This window comes from Orbicella faveolata, unplaced genomic scaffold (assembly GCF_042242905.1).
Source record: "Orbicella faveolata isolate gen_17 unplaced genomic scaffold, um_ofav_v1 contig_47, whole genome shotgun sequence".
Classification (NCBI taxonomy): Eukaryota; Metazoa; Cnidaria; class Anthozoa; order Scleractinia; family Merulinidae; genus Orbicella; species Orbicella faveolata.
In genome coordinates this window covers 1478565-1491204 of record NW_028301577.1, presented here as the reverse complement: position 1 = coordinate 1491204, position 12640 = coordinate 1478565, and the positions used below count along the sequence as shown (strand labels likewise).

At 37.8% G+C, this 12640-nt stretch overlaps 2 protein-coding genes across 2 annotated transcripts; both read left to right on the top strand.

The window, feature by feature from the left end:
• Positions 1–437: 437 nt before the first annotated feature.
• LOC110056214 (small ribosomal subunit protein eS21-like) lies at positions 438–4439 on the top strand. Its single transcript, XM_020762670.2, has 6 exons — positions 438–540; positions 629–691; positions 915–978; positions 1475–1543; positions 2354–2409; positions 4371–4439. Exons 2-6 carry the CDS (start codon positions 642–644, stop codon positions 4384–4386), a joined length of 255 nt encoding a protein of 84 aa, XP_020618329.1. The 5' UTR covers positions 438–540; positions 629–641; the 3' UTR covers positions 4387–4439.
• Positions 4440–10239: 5800 nt separating this feature from the next.
• LOC110057467 (uncharacterized) lies at positions 10240–11662 on the top strand. The gene has a single exon (XM_020764056.2). The coding sequence runs from the start codon at positions 10578–10580 to the stop codon at positions 11148–11150; it is 573 nt and encodes a 190-aa protein (XP_020619715.2). The 5' UTR covers positions 10240–10577; the 3' UTR covers positions 11151–11662.
• Positions 11663–12640: the final 978 nt, after the last annotated feature.

Genomic DNA, 12640 nt, shown 5'->3' with positions numbered 1-12640 from the left:
ATTAACAAGAGACACTCAGCAACAAGTTGTTGCTGAGCGTCTCCGATAAAGAATTCACACTCTGAAAATTCATAGGCCATCATTGATTAATGTTCTCAAGTCTCGAAGTGTCCTCTGAAACAAATCATGCCGGGAATTTCTCCCTGTTTCAGTTGAATTATTTCTCTTGGTGTTCTCAGTAGTAGTATTTTGTAGCTGATTTAGATTGACAATGGTCACCGTGATTCTTCGCGGCCCTTCACGACGTTCGATATCAGGAGACGATGATGTTAGTCTTTTTGTCCGTATTTAAAGTTTCAGGTCCAGGTTATCAGAAAACCAGGTCTAGTCGATTTTTTTGAAAAAATCTAGAGATTAATTGCTCATCAATCCTACTGCTGGCAACCGTGTTTCGCATAGCTGACGGGCGCCGTGTTCATTGTCGATCTTGGTGGAAGCCTGGAAACAAGTAGCGCGCACTATGAATGCTGGGACCGCACATGTTTCGTTCTTTTTTCCGCCATCTTTGTTTTACAGGAGTTGTTGAGTTGTCTTGGAAAGGTGAAAACATCATTTCTTTCGTTCAGATCCGCGTTGAAGTTAACATACCATTTACTGAAATATGCACTTATTTATCTGGCTCATTTAGATCATAAAATAAAATGCAGAACGAAGCAGGAGAATACGTTGATATGTACACTCCAAGAAAATGGTGAGGAAAGTGTTAAAGAAATAAAATTTCCCATATTTGTTGTCTTTTTGTTGTGATTTTCTATAGTTTAGGAGAATCCTCAAGTTTTTTTTGTATGAAATCGTTTTTGAAAAAAACACTTTTTTGTAGAACGCACTTTTTTTAAGCTTATAAAGTTGATCGAAACACGGGTGCTTATAAACCTACTATAAACTTAAATGAATTCGTTTCATTCTGTTTGCAGCTCTGTCACTAATCGTGTGATAGCGGCCAAAGATCATGCTTCAGTTCAGCTGAACATTGGGGAGGTAAGTAGAGAGATGCTGCTTGTGATACATGCATGAAAATCCAAGAAATAATTCAGCAGCGAGATTCAATGTTATTACTCATGTTTTCATCTCGGGATGTATATGGAGCTACACTTGACAATAAGTCTTGCAACTTAAGTCACAGACAAATATGGGAGAGGCTTGTTGACCAGTTATACTTAAAATGATACATATGACTTTTATACCTGCCAACTTTCTCTGAATCACAGGCTTGAGATATTTATCCCAGGAAAGCTTGTTTGTAAGTCGTGAGTTTTCAGACATGATGTTTGACTATACCATAAAATTAGTTGGGCAATATTCAAAATTTGGTGAGCCAATGCCTGATGACTGACTGCCATTTCCAGCACTGTACTATGAAGCTCACCCAAGTGTTGTCCATTGTGGGTGTCAAAAGTGTGAAGCTGGCTGTTGTGAGAGCAGAATGCAGCCTAGACTTAGTGTTTAACTAACTGTTAAAATCTTTCTCTTGTAGATTGACGATACTGGTCGATTCACTGGCAGTTTCAAGACATATGCTTTGTGTGGAAACCTCAGGCAGATGGTAATACCTTTTAATAAGAGCTAATGTTTTATCAATAAGATGTTCAGTAGCATTAGATATGTCCGAAATCCGTAGTTGGCGTTACGCATTGTGTAATGTGTAGAGTGTCTGGTCACGTGTTTTGCTTCAAGTTAATTGACAGATGAGTCATGTACTAGAGAGAGAGAATGTTCTAGATATTGACTGTCAAACGTGAGAGAAAGTAAGAATGTTCAGGAAGATTTTTTACCTCGATAGTTCAAGATTGTACTGAGATTGTCAAGATATGCAGTCCTCAGACAGAAGGAAATAAAGATTGTGAAGCCCACAGAGGTGTTAATTTCTACAACATCAATTCATAATCAAACCGTAATGGAAAAATCTGGTCAATATTTTTCACAGCACATAGTTGCATTTGGTCAAAACCTTTTTGAGAATGGGGCTTCATTTTGGTACGAAAAGGAAAAACATGCCAGTTAAGACAAGTTCTCTTTTCCATTTAGGTTAATATTAGATTTAACAAATGAGTGAAAGTAAAGTGTTATATAGGGGATTAACTGGACTAACAGTATCAAGGTTAAGACTGACACGAATTAGGTATGTCCAATTTCTTTTATCCAGTACTTACAGTTTTAAGATTTTCATTTTGTATCTTGAGAGCTGTAGGCCATTGTGAAAAACAGTCTATGTGTCCAGCCCAGAATACTTTGTAATGATAATATATTTTATGGTGCTTGCTGAACTAGGGCTGTCTGTAATGTCTTGAAAGCCACCCTAATTGAATATTGTGTTATTTTCAGTTAAAAAAATTTGCTTTTTTATTTTCTGTAGGGTGAGGCTGACGATTCACTGACAAAGATTTGTATAAGGGATTCTATTATAAACAAGTAAGTTTGCCTCTATGGGTTACTTTTGGGAACTGATTAGCAAAAATTTACTTATGAAACTTTTGATGCAAAATGTGAAAGAAAAACTCACAATTCAACCTCAAGGAACAAGGCAAAGAAATGAACAGAATGCATGTGTCTTGACAACTTACAGGTCTAAAGTCACACAAAGTAAGCTAGGATATGGTAGAAGAATATACTTTCAAAGTATATTGTAAAATAAACTTGAAGTCCATGTTTAACAAGTGCAGGTTAATACATAAAATACCAACCACTACAAGAGGAAAGTCACTTGCTAATTTGGAGATTTATATTAGTTAAAATTGATCAATCATTCTACCCAATAAATAGCAAAGCATGTTATATTTATGTGTTTTATGTATTTTATTAAATCCATTTTGAAATCACTGGCTATCCTTGCAATCTGATTGGCTCTCAATGGTGCGATTTATTCACGAATCGCACTATTTTTTGCTCTAAATCGCATCTTTTTCTCAGCCATTGAGAATGGGACAGTAAAACAAAACAACAAATCAGATTTCAATATTAGTTTAAAGTAAACAATAAAATTTCAGGAAAATGAAAGGGAAAAAGCCATTGTGTGGAGAATTTAGCAACTAGTATTGCCAAAACTTTGTTGTTATTGTGTTTTTTTTTCCAAAAAACTTGACGAATGTAATTAATTACAGTTTCTAAAATGACGATTATCAGCTCCTTCAGGCTGAACACCTACTTTAATGGAAGTTTCCAACTTTCAGTGTCCATTTTGATGAATATTTTGGCGATTTTTCTTCAACATCTGCTCAAAATCCGTATGATACCGAGTCCAGTAAAACATAAACAAACGAAAACCACACAACAACAAATTCAGGGCCATCTCAAGAAGGTGGATGTTTCCAGGTTTCTGGTAGTTTCAAACGAAGCAACAAAAGAGCTCAACTCTGTCGCTGTGAATAAACATAGTCAAAATACACCCCGCTCCACAAAACAGTGAATGAATGAACGTCTTACGAAGCTGGTGTTAGTCCCGCCATCTTGGAAATATCTTGAAACAAATGGCGTCGCAAGAACTTGACAAGGTCCTGAGTATTGAGTCCTTCGCCGAGGTCACAAAAAGAAACGGAGATGATAATGAGCTGTACTCCCTTAAAATCATGCCATTAAACGGTATGAAAGAAAAAAAACATACCATCCACTGGGCATCGTGCACTCGAGGGAGTTTCACAACTCAAAAGAAATCCATCGCAGAATTGCGCAGGATGCACCTTCAAATTCCTTCTCCAAAGACAATGAAAAGTCTCAGCTTCAACCACAGAAGAAAGAAAGACCTTCCATCATTGATTCAAGCGACGAGAATTGAACTTTTATACCTGAGGCAGACTATTTTCGTTCTCACTTCAAAACCGCTTGTTTCTTTGTCATGCTCGGATGAGTTTTCGTCACATGACATGTTTTGCATACTAAATGAGACGTAAAGGCGTTTCCGGTTCCGCTTTTTTTTTAACAAACCGGCTACTGGAACAATACACCAAAAGTCTAAAAATTAAGGCGATAAAATTGTGTGATTTCAAAATGGATCTAATAAACTGGCAATTGAACTTCATGTCGTGCAATTTTGGTCTGGAAATCATACTTGTGATTTCAAATCGAACTCGCGCTACGCGCTTGTTCGATTTTGAAATCACGCGTATGATTTCAGACCAAATTGCATTCCACTCAGTTCAATTACCATTATTTATTTTAATGTGATTTCATGCTTCATTTCCATTACTGCATTCTTTAAATGCAAGGATAAAAGTTAAGTTCTATTAAATTTTCAATGTTGATTGAATATGTTTGACTTAGATAAGAAGCACATGAGAATTTGTCCTGCATGTCAGGCACATGGCGCTGTAAGCTAACAATGAACAATGTCTTTAGTAATAATTATCCTTTTCTGTTTTTTTTTGTTCTTTTTACAGGAACTATGACTCTTGAAGTGAAATAAAGAGAGTGTTCTGGCTTAATAAATAAATGAACTCTGAAGTGAAGTGATCTGTTAATGGTTTTCTTTAATGGCGTTTTCTTGAATAATAGTAGCCCTTACCCCAACTGCTCTGCAAAAGGCTTTAGCTGATAAAACTTAAAAAAAACCCTCAAAAATATTGACTTTTTTGGATGTCACAAGCCCATCTAGTTTTTCAGCAGGCAGGTGATAAGAGTAAACAAAATCAAACAACTTAAGATATTATGGTGATTTATGACAAGTTTTCAGTTTAGGAATGAAAGGGAGTAACAGAGTTTTCCCCTTCCACTTGTCATGAACTCTGTGCGTTTTCTATTATAAATATTATGCAGTGTTTCAACACTCTTTTGATTTCTACCGGTCAGGGAGGCCGTTTCCTACCTCTCTACCCACCTGTTGAAGATTCTCCCAGTCACTTCCTCCACAGGAAGAGGTTATGTTAAAACAGTTATTAGGAAGGTGACCTAGGTTTATTACAAACTTATTACAAAGAGGGTGGTGCTAAGCGTAAATTGCGAAACACTCTCCAATCGACAAAAGTCAACAGAAAGTTCATGAAGAAGACTGAAGTTATGGAGGATCCTTCAACTGGTGTTCATGATGGAGAAAGAAGCACGTCTTTTTGTCACATGCACTGGAGCCTTCAAAATTTTAATCCAGGCACTCGGGAAGGTTCAAACTCTTGGCGACGAGGTGGACGTTGTCCGCGTTGTTATTTCACAGGCAGAGTACTCTCTCTGTTGGTTTATGAGGGTTATGAATAAAGTTTTGAAAATTGCATATCTAAATTACATCTCGGTCTGGATATCCCAATAAAGTTAAATGAAACGTTAATCGACTTAGGTGTGGTGCTTTTTCTTTTCACGAAATTAGAGAGAGAAGGAGACTATCTCCCCCTCTTGTCTTATCGCTGCTTACAGGTCTCCGGCTAAAAGTAATTTCGTGAAAAGACGCTTCAGAAGGCCCAGGAAGGCGACAAAGCATCACACAGGAGTCGATTAACGTTTCATTTAACTTTATTGGGATATTCAGACCGAGATGTAATTTAGATATGCAATTTTCAGAGCTTTATTCATAACCCTCGTAGATTCTGTTCGTTTCATATAAGAATTATCAAACACGAACACACAGAGTGGTTTGCCTGTGGTTATTTACTTGGAGAAAAACAATCATTTCTCTAGTCCCCGTAAAATTTCCTGCTAAAGGTTTGGAAAACAAAAAGTAGGGAGAAGAGAATTGTTTTTTCAGTCGAAATGGAAACAAAAATAAAGAAAAAAATTTTCCAGTTTTGGTCCGTGAGAGGCTCGAACTCTCGACCTCGGCGTCGCTGTAGGACTCAGCGTCCCGGTGTATCAGCACCGCGCTCTGCCGACTGAGCTAACGGACCATTGGATACAATACGAAGAACTTTTAAAATACAAAATTATTACATTAATCCAAACTATTATACATATGTCAAACTTAAGAAAAATTTATATGCTCAACTTGTTCTTTCCGTGATATTTCTTATTTCCGTGCCAAAATTTCAAGCGCAAAGCGATAGGCCGATGGTTCGGAGTTTAATCTGGGGTAAGGGTTGATTAAGCCGTCCCCAGGCCCCTCATGGATATGCCCGACACTGGATATTTTTCAAAACCTAATGGAGAACGAAGCGTAAACTGCGAATAGCTCCACCGCCTTCTCTTCTTTTTTCATTTCTTATTCACGCGTTGCATATAGGCCATTTCGAAATTGCACAGAGAACTGGGGCGAGTTTCAAATTGTAACCAATCGATAAACGGACACCACTACGTGAAAGATCACGTTAAGAGTAGTCATTTGACCAAGTTTGATGCTTTTTGGGTGAACAGAGACTTAGTTATAGACCTTTAAACATGGTTCAAAATCCATTCAAATGTCTCTAATGTTGAGACCACGTCCCCTAAAACCATATAAACTCTTAAAATTTTTTATGATTTCTGTTATACTCTTAAAAATGGGCAACATCTCAGTTTCTTTCAAATGGTGGGTGAATGACAGGATTTTACAGTTGTCACAAAACTGATAAAAAAATTTTAAGAGTTTATATGGTTTTGGGGGACGTCCTCTTAACATTAGAGATAGTCCATTAATTGTATGGATTTTGACAGGAGCCATAATCGGGGACTCCGTCATGTTTCAAGGTCCATAACTTGGTCTCTGTTAACCCTAAAAGCTTCATACTTGGTCAAATGACTACTTTCAACGTGATCTTTCATGTGGTGTCAGTTTATCGATTGGTTAAAATTTGAAACTCGCCCCAGGTCCCTGTGCAATTTTGGAATGGCCAATAATCCCGCTCACTACATTCAAACAGTTGTGGCTGGAACGCCATAGAATGTGAACGGAACAGATTAACAACTCCGCACCGCTCGATCGTCCTCTACTCTCTACTCTGTAAATAGTTATAACTTTATGTAGCCAAAGTATACAAATAGTGCCCCCAATTAGTTTTTGTAAGCTAAATATCATTGACACTTAAATAAAGTCTTTCCTTCCTTCGTTCATTCATTCATTCATTCATTCATTCATTCATTCATTCATTCATTCATTCATTCATTCATTCATTCATTCATTCATTCATTTATTCATTCATTCACTCTCTACTCTCTACCCACTATTCTCTACTCTCTCTGTTTCAGATAGGCAGGTTTAGATAGGGGAAGACGGTATTTCTATAATTATCTTTAAGACCCCTTGGGAAACAGTAACCTTATCAACCAAGACAAACTTAATTTCCAGTAAGCCACTAAACTAACACAAAGCTGCTTACAGTCGGAAGTCTTATATTATTACGAGTTCCGGTGGCCGTGTATTTCAGGAGATCTGTGCCTTACTTTCTCACGGGTCTAAGTTATCGGCAAGATGCTATTTTTAACGTCTATCTAATTTTCTAATTTATTGTTTACTGATCTTTTGATTTAGCAATATCATGGATTTTTCGGCCCTGTACAAGTACTTTTCAACGACCAGTTGCTATAAAAAAAGGTTTGGGTGAGTTTTGAGTGGTTCAATTCTTGAGCACAATCCGGCATGTTGATGTACGGAGAATCTTGCCCACAAAGTGGCCAGTTCAACTCACAGCTACAGCATTTTGAAGTTGTACTTGTAACCACGCGTTAATCTTTAAAGATTAGTAAAAATTTCATTTCCCAGGGATTTTTTAAAATTTACCATTATTCAAATTAGTGACTTTTAAAGGAATCACTTCCTCACTAAACCGGTAGGTTTAATTTGACCTCCTAACACATTGTTCCCTTTCAGCAGTTCAGTTCAAGAAGATCACAAATTAAATCTCGAGAGCAGTAAACATGTAATCAAAACGTTATGTTAAACTGACGATGCGGATAAAAAAAGTCACGAACTAGAAGCACCTTGTGTCGATCATTCAAATTCTAAAAATGTGTGCGGTCATGAATGGCAATTAGTAACAAAAATTGAGATTTCTAACAGTGGTCGTTTCTCACCAAACTGAATAATGTCCTTAGTCTTTGCTCTTTTCAGTTCTTTTGAATAAAAAGCTATCCGTGTAGCTAATAATTTCTTCTGTTACTACAAGTCACTGTTTTGACCAGTGCTGATCATCTAACCAGTGTCTAGCAGTGCGGCTGCCGGTTAAACATGACAGCCCATTATTCTTAACGAAATTCCCATATTCTACACACAAATTTCTTTCGTCTTGACTGAATTGTGAAGGAAATACTAGTAGTCAGTGTTAGATGGATTAAATGCCACCCTGGCTCGGCTTTTTTTCACGGAAAGAGTCAATCAGAATATTCTGCTGTTATTACTTATCTACCGTCTGAATTGAATGTTTACTCTGCGAATCATGTTACCATTCAAAATCCCGTTAAACACAGTTTTTCGGAAGTGAGAGAAGCTTCAAGCCTAATTGTCGTGTAGCACTGTCATACTATGAGAAATATTGCCGTAAACAAAGCGATTAACGATTTAAGACTTCAAACGGCGATTATTTATACTTATCACAAGTCTGATTAAAACAGCACAGCCTCGTTCCTAGGAGGTCCTAGGTTCTTTCGGCTTTCCAAGTCTAAGATGGAAGCTGCAGAATTTTGTTGATGTTACCCGGGATGTTACCATGTGATTGATTCGGCATCGCCCAAGAAGTAGGTGAGGCTTCCGCTAGTTATTGACGGTATATTGTAACTTACTCTACTTTGACGGTTTAAGGCCGAACACAAACACAAGACTGGAAATTAAACGTCAAAACCTACAATTTACGGGCGTTTACTGGAGTTCCGGCGTGTTTTTTCATACTTTTTACATTGACCTTACATTATGCATGGAATTCGGCAATCTTATCTATGTATTAAGCATTATTAGATTATGCACATCTATAAACCACTCCACGGTCACATCGATTTGCAATGAACAAACTAATGACAAGTAAGGGAAGTTGGAACATTGTGCTTTACTCTGCACTGAAAAGTTGTGGACTAGAGACGAACTCAGTAACATTTCTTTTTGTTGGTTTAGTAACACAGGCAACATCTCCATTCAATATTAATGACAACAAGTTGGTCAAAAACGTATCATCAAAAAATGAGACAGTAATTATTAAGCTCTGGGAACAAGTGGGTTTATGCGAGTGGGCAATTTCGTGTAGAAACTTATAACCTTATTGACCTTATCAGACAAAAATTTTGCCAACCAGCGTGAACACTACACACAGCCAAGATACAAATACCGATAGCATTAAAACTTTTAGCACTTTATTTCCTGCCAATCATGTGGTCCAGTCCTCTTGGTGTTTTTTTGAGACAGAACATTGAACTTTGTGGTTTAAATTGTGAGGGATAAACATTCCTGCCACTCTTGTTCCTGCTTATTACTGCGCGATTAAAATTGAGGTTGAAACTTCAAACTTTCCGCTCCGCCCATCGCTGGAGTGAAGGCGTCATGATTCTTAATTTTCGGCATGCGCGTGTGTCAGTGCCAACCGATGACTGACGTTCTTTCTAATCAAAGCACAAGGCGGGGGGAACAGTCTAAATCTATGCCATATTTCGACACCTTAAATGAGATGAACAGCCTTTCCGCACCGTACTTCTGTACACGTGAACATTATAGGCAACAGTATTTGTTTCAGGATCTCAAGCAAAGATTAACTAATACGATGCACTGCTGTATATATAGATAAGGTGATTGGAGGGCTGATTGGAGACTTCTTGAGCTTAAAATGCCATTCTCGACCACAAGTACATCGTGTCTTATTTTGTAGAATCGTTCTTATCAATTCATAAATTGAGAACAACATTAATTTGTCAGACTTTGTAATCTTTATTTTAAGACCCTTTAATACTGTAGTGTGTGTAGTGATGTTGTTACAGGCAATTCTGTCGCTTATAAAATTGCCTTTAAATTGAACAAACCCTAAAAATGTGTGAGGGCAGAAAACGAAATGTTTGAATAAAGTCGCGTGCAGAGCAGAGCGGAAAGATGAGAAAGGATTACGACAGAAATCAAAAATAAGACAATTGTTAGGAAAACGTGTTCTGTAAAGCTCTCAAATCCTGCTTGATTCCTACGCACATTCCATCAGTTAGAATAAATATTGCGTTTCTGGTTGACCTCTCGGAGGTACAGAACACTGCACCGTGTTTAACTTTGCAAGTACTTTTTGCATATGTTTACACAATTTATACTAGGCTTTTTTAACGATTAAGAGTTAAAATAATTTGAAAGAAGGAAAGGGTCATACAGTCATCTTCTAAAATAAGGAATCGGAAACGACCTCTCGGTATGACGAGGTGGCAGGCATAAACTGCACGTTTCGTGACAAATGAAGATTATCGTAGAAATGCAACACCTTTTCGACTCTGTGGGTTGAATAGGACTTCCGATTGAGACTGATGATTGCTTATATAGCAAGAATGTCAAAGCCTCAGACCAGTTTTCGCGTCAACAAGTTTGCGTGCGAGTGACGCTGTTTTCGGTTGATGAGTTGTTTGTCTTTGAAGTAGAAAAACAAGGCTCAAATTAGATAAACGCTAATAAGGGTAATAGCTAAACCTCTTAATTCTAGAAAGAAACGTCTTGGTTTTCATTAATCAAGATTCAAAGCACTAAAAGGAGGCAGCGATCCAAGACAGGACTCAGTTGAAGAGCAGCTACCGGTAGCAACATGGACGAGAGAGTAACACGACAAAAGCAGAACAAGAATACAAGAGTGAGAGGTAACAAAATGGCGACCGAAGGAAAAGACATACAAGAACTGGCGAAAAGAAGAAGAAGTAGAAGTAGACAAACAGAGGTCACAGCTGCGGATTTCTCGTCCAATAATTCTGTCAACGGTAAACAAGACAAAAGGACAAACTTTGTTTGCGAGCAAGAGGAGAATTCCCGAGAAAACAAGGTGAAAAGAAGAAACGACCAAAGCCGCCGATATGGAATGATTGTAGAGGACATTTGCATCGATATGGAAGACATTGTTTATGACATTCAAAATGGCAAGCTTTCACTCGAGGCACTGCCTAAGTTGGGACTATTTCCTTTACACGAAGCAGTCGCTCGTGGTCTTACAAAATGCGCTGAAAGTTTGATAGGACTGGGACTGCAACTGACAAGTGAAACACCTGATGGACTCACACCGTTAGAGGTAGCTGTAATGGCGGGAAATTTTGACGCGGCTGCCTTACTCATTCAGTATGGCGCTCCTATTGACCGCATTCGAGATGGAATCCCTCGATTTATTTAACAGTATAATTTTTTTCTTATTTCGGATTATTTTGCCTGTATCGGCGTCACTAAAAGTATCAGTTGTAAAAGCTTTCAAAAAGTTCAATTGAATATAGTTGTTCTTTAACAGTGCACTTAATTTTATTCTATTTTATTGGAAACAAGACAGACTGCTTGTAAGCATTGTAGAGCATGTGATATCTGATCTGAAGCCTGTCTGCTCATTTTGGAACACAGGTCACTGACAAACCTCCTACAGTCAGTAACCTCTGTTTCTAGCTAGGCATTCAATCTGCATCCAGGAGCAGCCCTTCGATTGGATAGTACGTTCTGCGTTCCTCCTCCAGCTGATACGTGGTCTCCCACTCTCTCCGGGGTAACGCAGATAGTTGGTCTTTCAAGTGTATGGTCTATCCATGTAGACTAGAGCATGTGATAAGCGGCAGCAAATTAATGGCACATCGCGGCAAAGTCAAAACTTTCATCTATATTGTATTTATTAAGATAATAAAAAGTCATTTTCCGACATTATTTCTTGCTTATTTTAAAAGTGTTATGTAAGGGAAATTATAATAGATAAAAGGAACAGACAAATCTGCTTATCTGTAAACAGTGACCAGCATTTAAATCAGTCATACCATTGATAGTTGAGATAACGATCACCAAACCGCATTGGTTTGGCAGAATCGGAGAATGAGTTTCACACTATATATCCTTGCTTGTTTTTGACGCCTTTTCAAAACGTTCAAGACCAATGATCATCCTTGGTTCAGAAGGTAAAGAAGTCCTTTAGACACAGCACAGCATTGCGTTGTTTTGTTTAAATCGACAGTGGACATGTTATGTTTTTAATACCTTAGTATGACGTACGTAGAATGAACAAGCTACAAAACTCGAGATTCTTTCAAAATTAGCTTCTCGCTAGTATAAATAAACATTGTCACAACACCACAAATATTCTTTGCTGCTTTATTACGTGATAGCGGTACATTAAAGTGTATTATAACGCTGTTTCATACTCCTCGCAGCCATTTCCCTTCCCGGCCTATGTTCACCTCCCTGCATGGTGCTTGTCTTCACGATCTTCGCTTCCTCACAATCGCTGCTCCATCAGGAGCTTTAACATGTCTAATGAAACAAGTCAAACCTTACGTGCTGTCTGCTTGGTCAACAGCTGCGCAGGGGAAGTGAGCCCACGGTATTGGCAAGGCAGTTTCCTTCCTCGAGAGAAAGATTTCCTTGAGAACTGCAGCACGAATTCTGACTTCCTTTAATTCCAAAGTGGCTTTCCGTTTACCCTCAATAATTGCGCCAATGATCCTTTTAATTAAATTTTAAAAGAATCGTAAATTAAATCGTCAATTTAATAGTCAATTTAATATAACGTAATCCACAAAATAAAAAATACCAAGAGCCTATAGCGTTGCACTGGTGTTCAGAATTAAATAATTGACTATTTAATCATTACTCGCACAGAATTCTTGGTCTGTGATAATATTCACTGATCTC

Bases quoted from the DNA above. Each gene is read 5' to 3' on its own strand.
- LOC110056214 (XM_020762670.2), top strand. From the start codon at position 642: ATGCAGAACGAAGCAGGAGAATACGTTGATATGTACACTCCAAGAAAA. The intron at 979-1,474 runs GTAAGTAGAGAG...TTTCTCTTGTAG, and splicing joins TTCAGCTGAACATTGGGGAG to ATTGACGATACTGGTCGATT. The intron at 1,544-2,353 runs GTAATACCTTTT...TATTTTCTGTAG, and splicing joins GTGGAAACCTCAGGCAGATG to GGTGAGGCTGACGATTCACT.
- LOC110057467 (XM_020764056.2), top strand. From the start codon at position 10,578: ATGGACGAGAGAGTAACACGACAAAAGCAGAACAAGAATACAAGAGTG.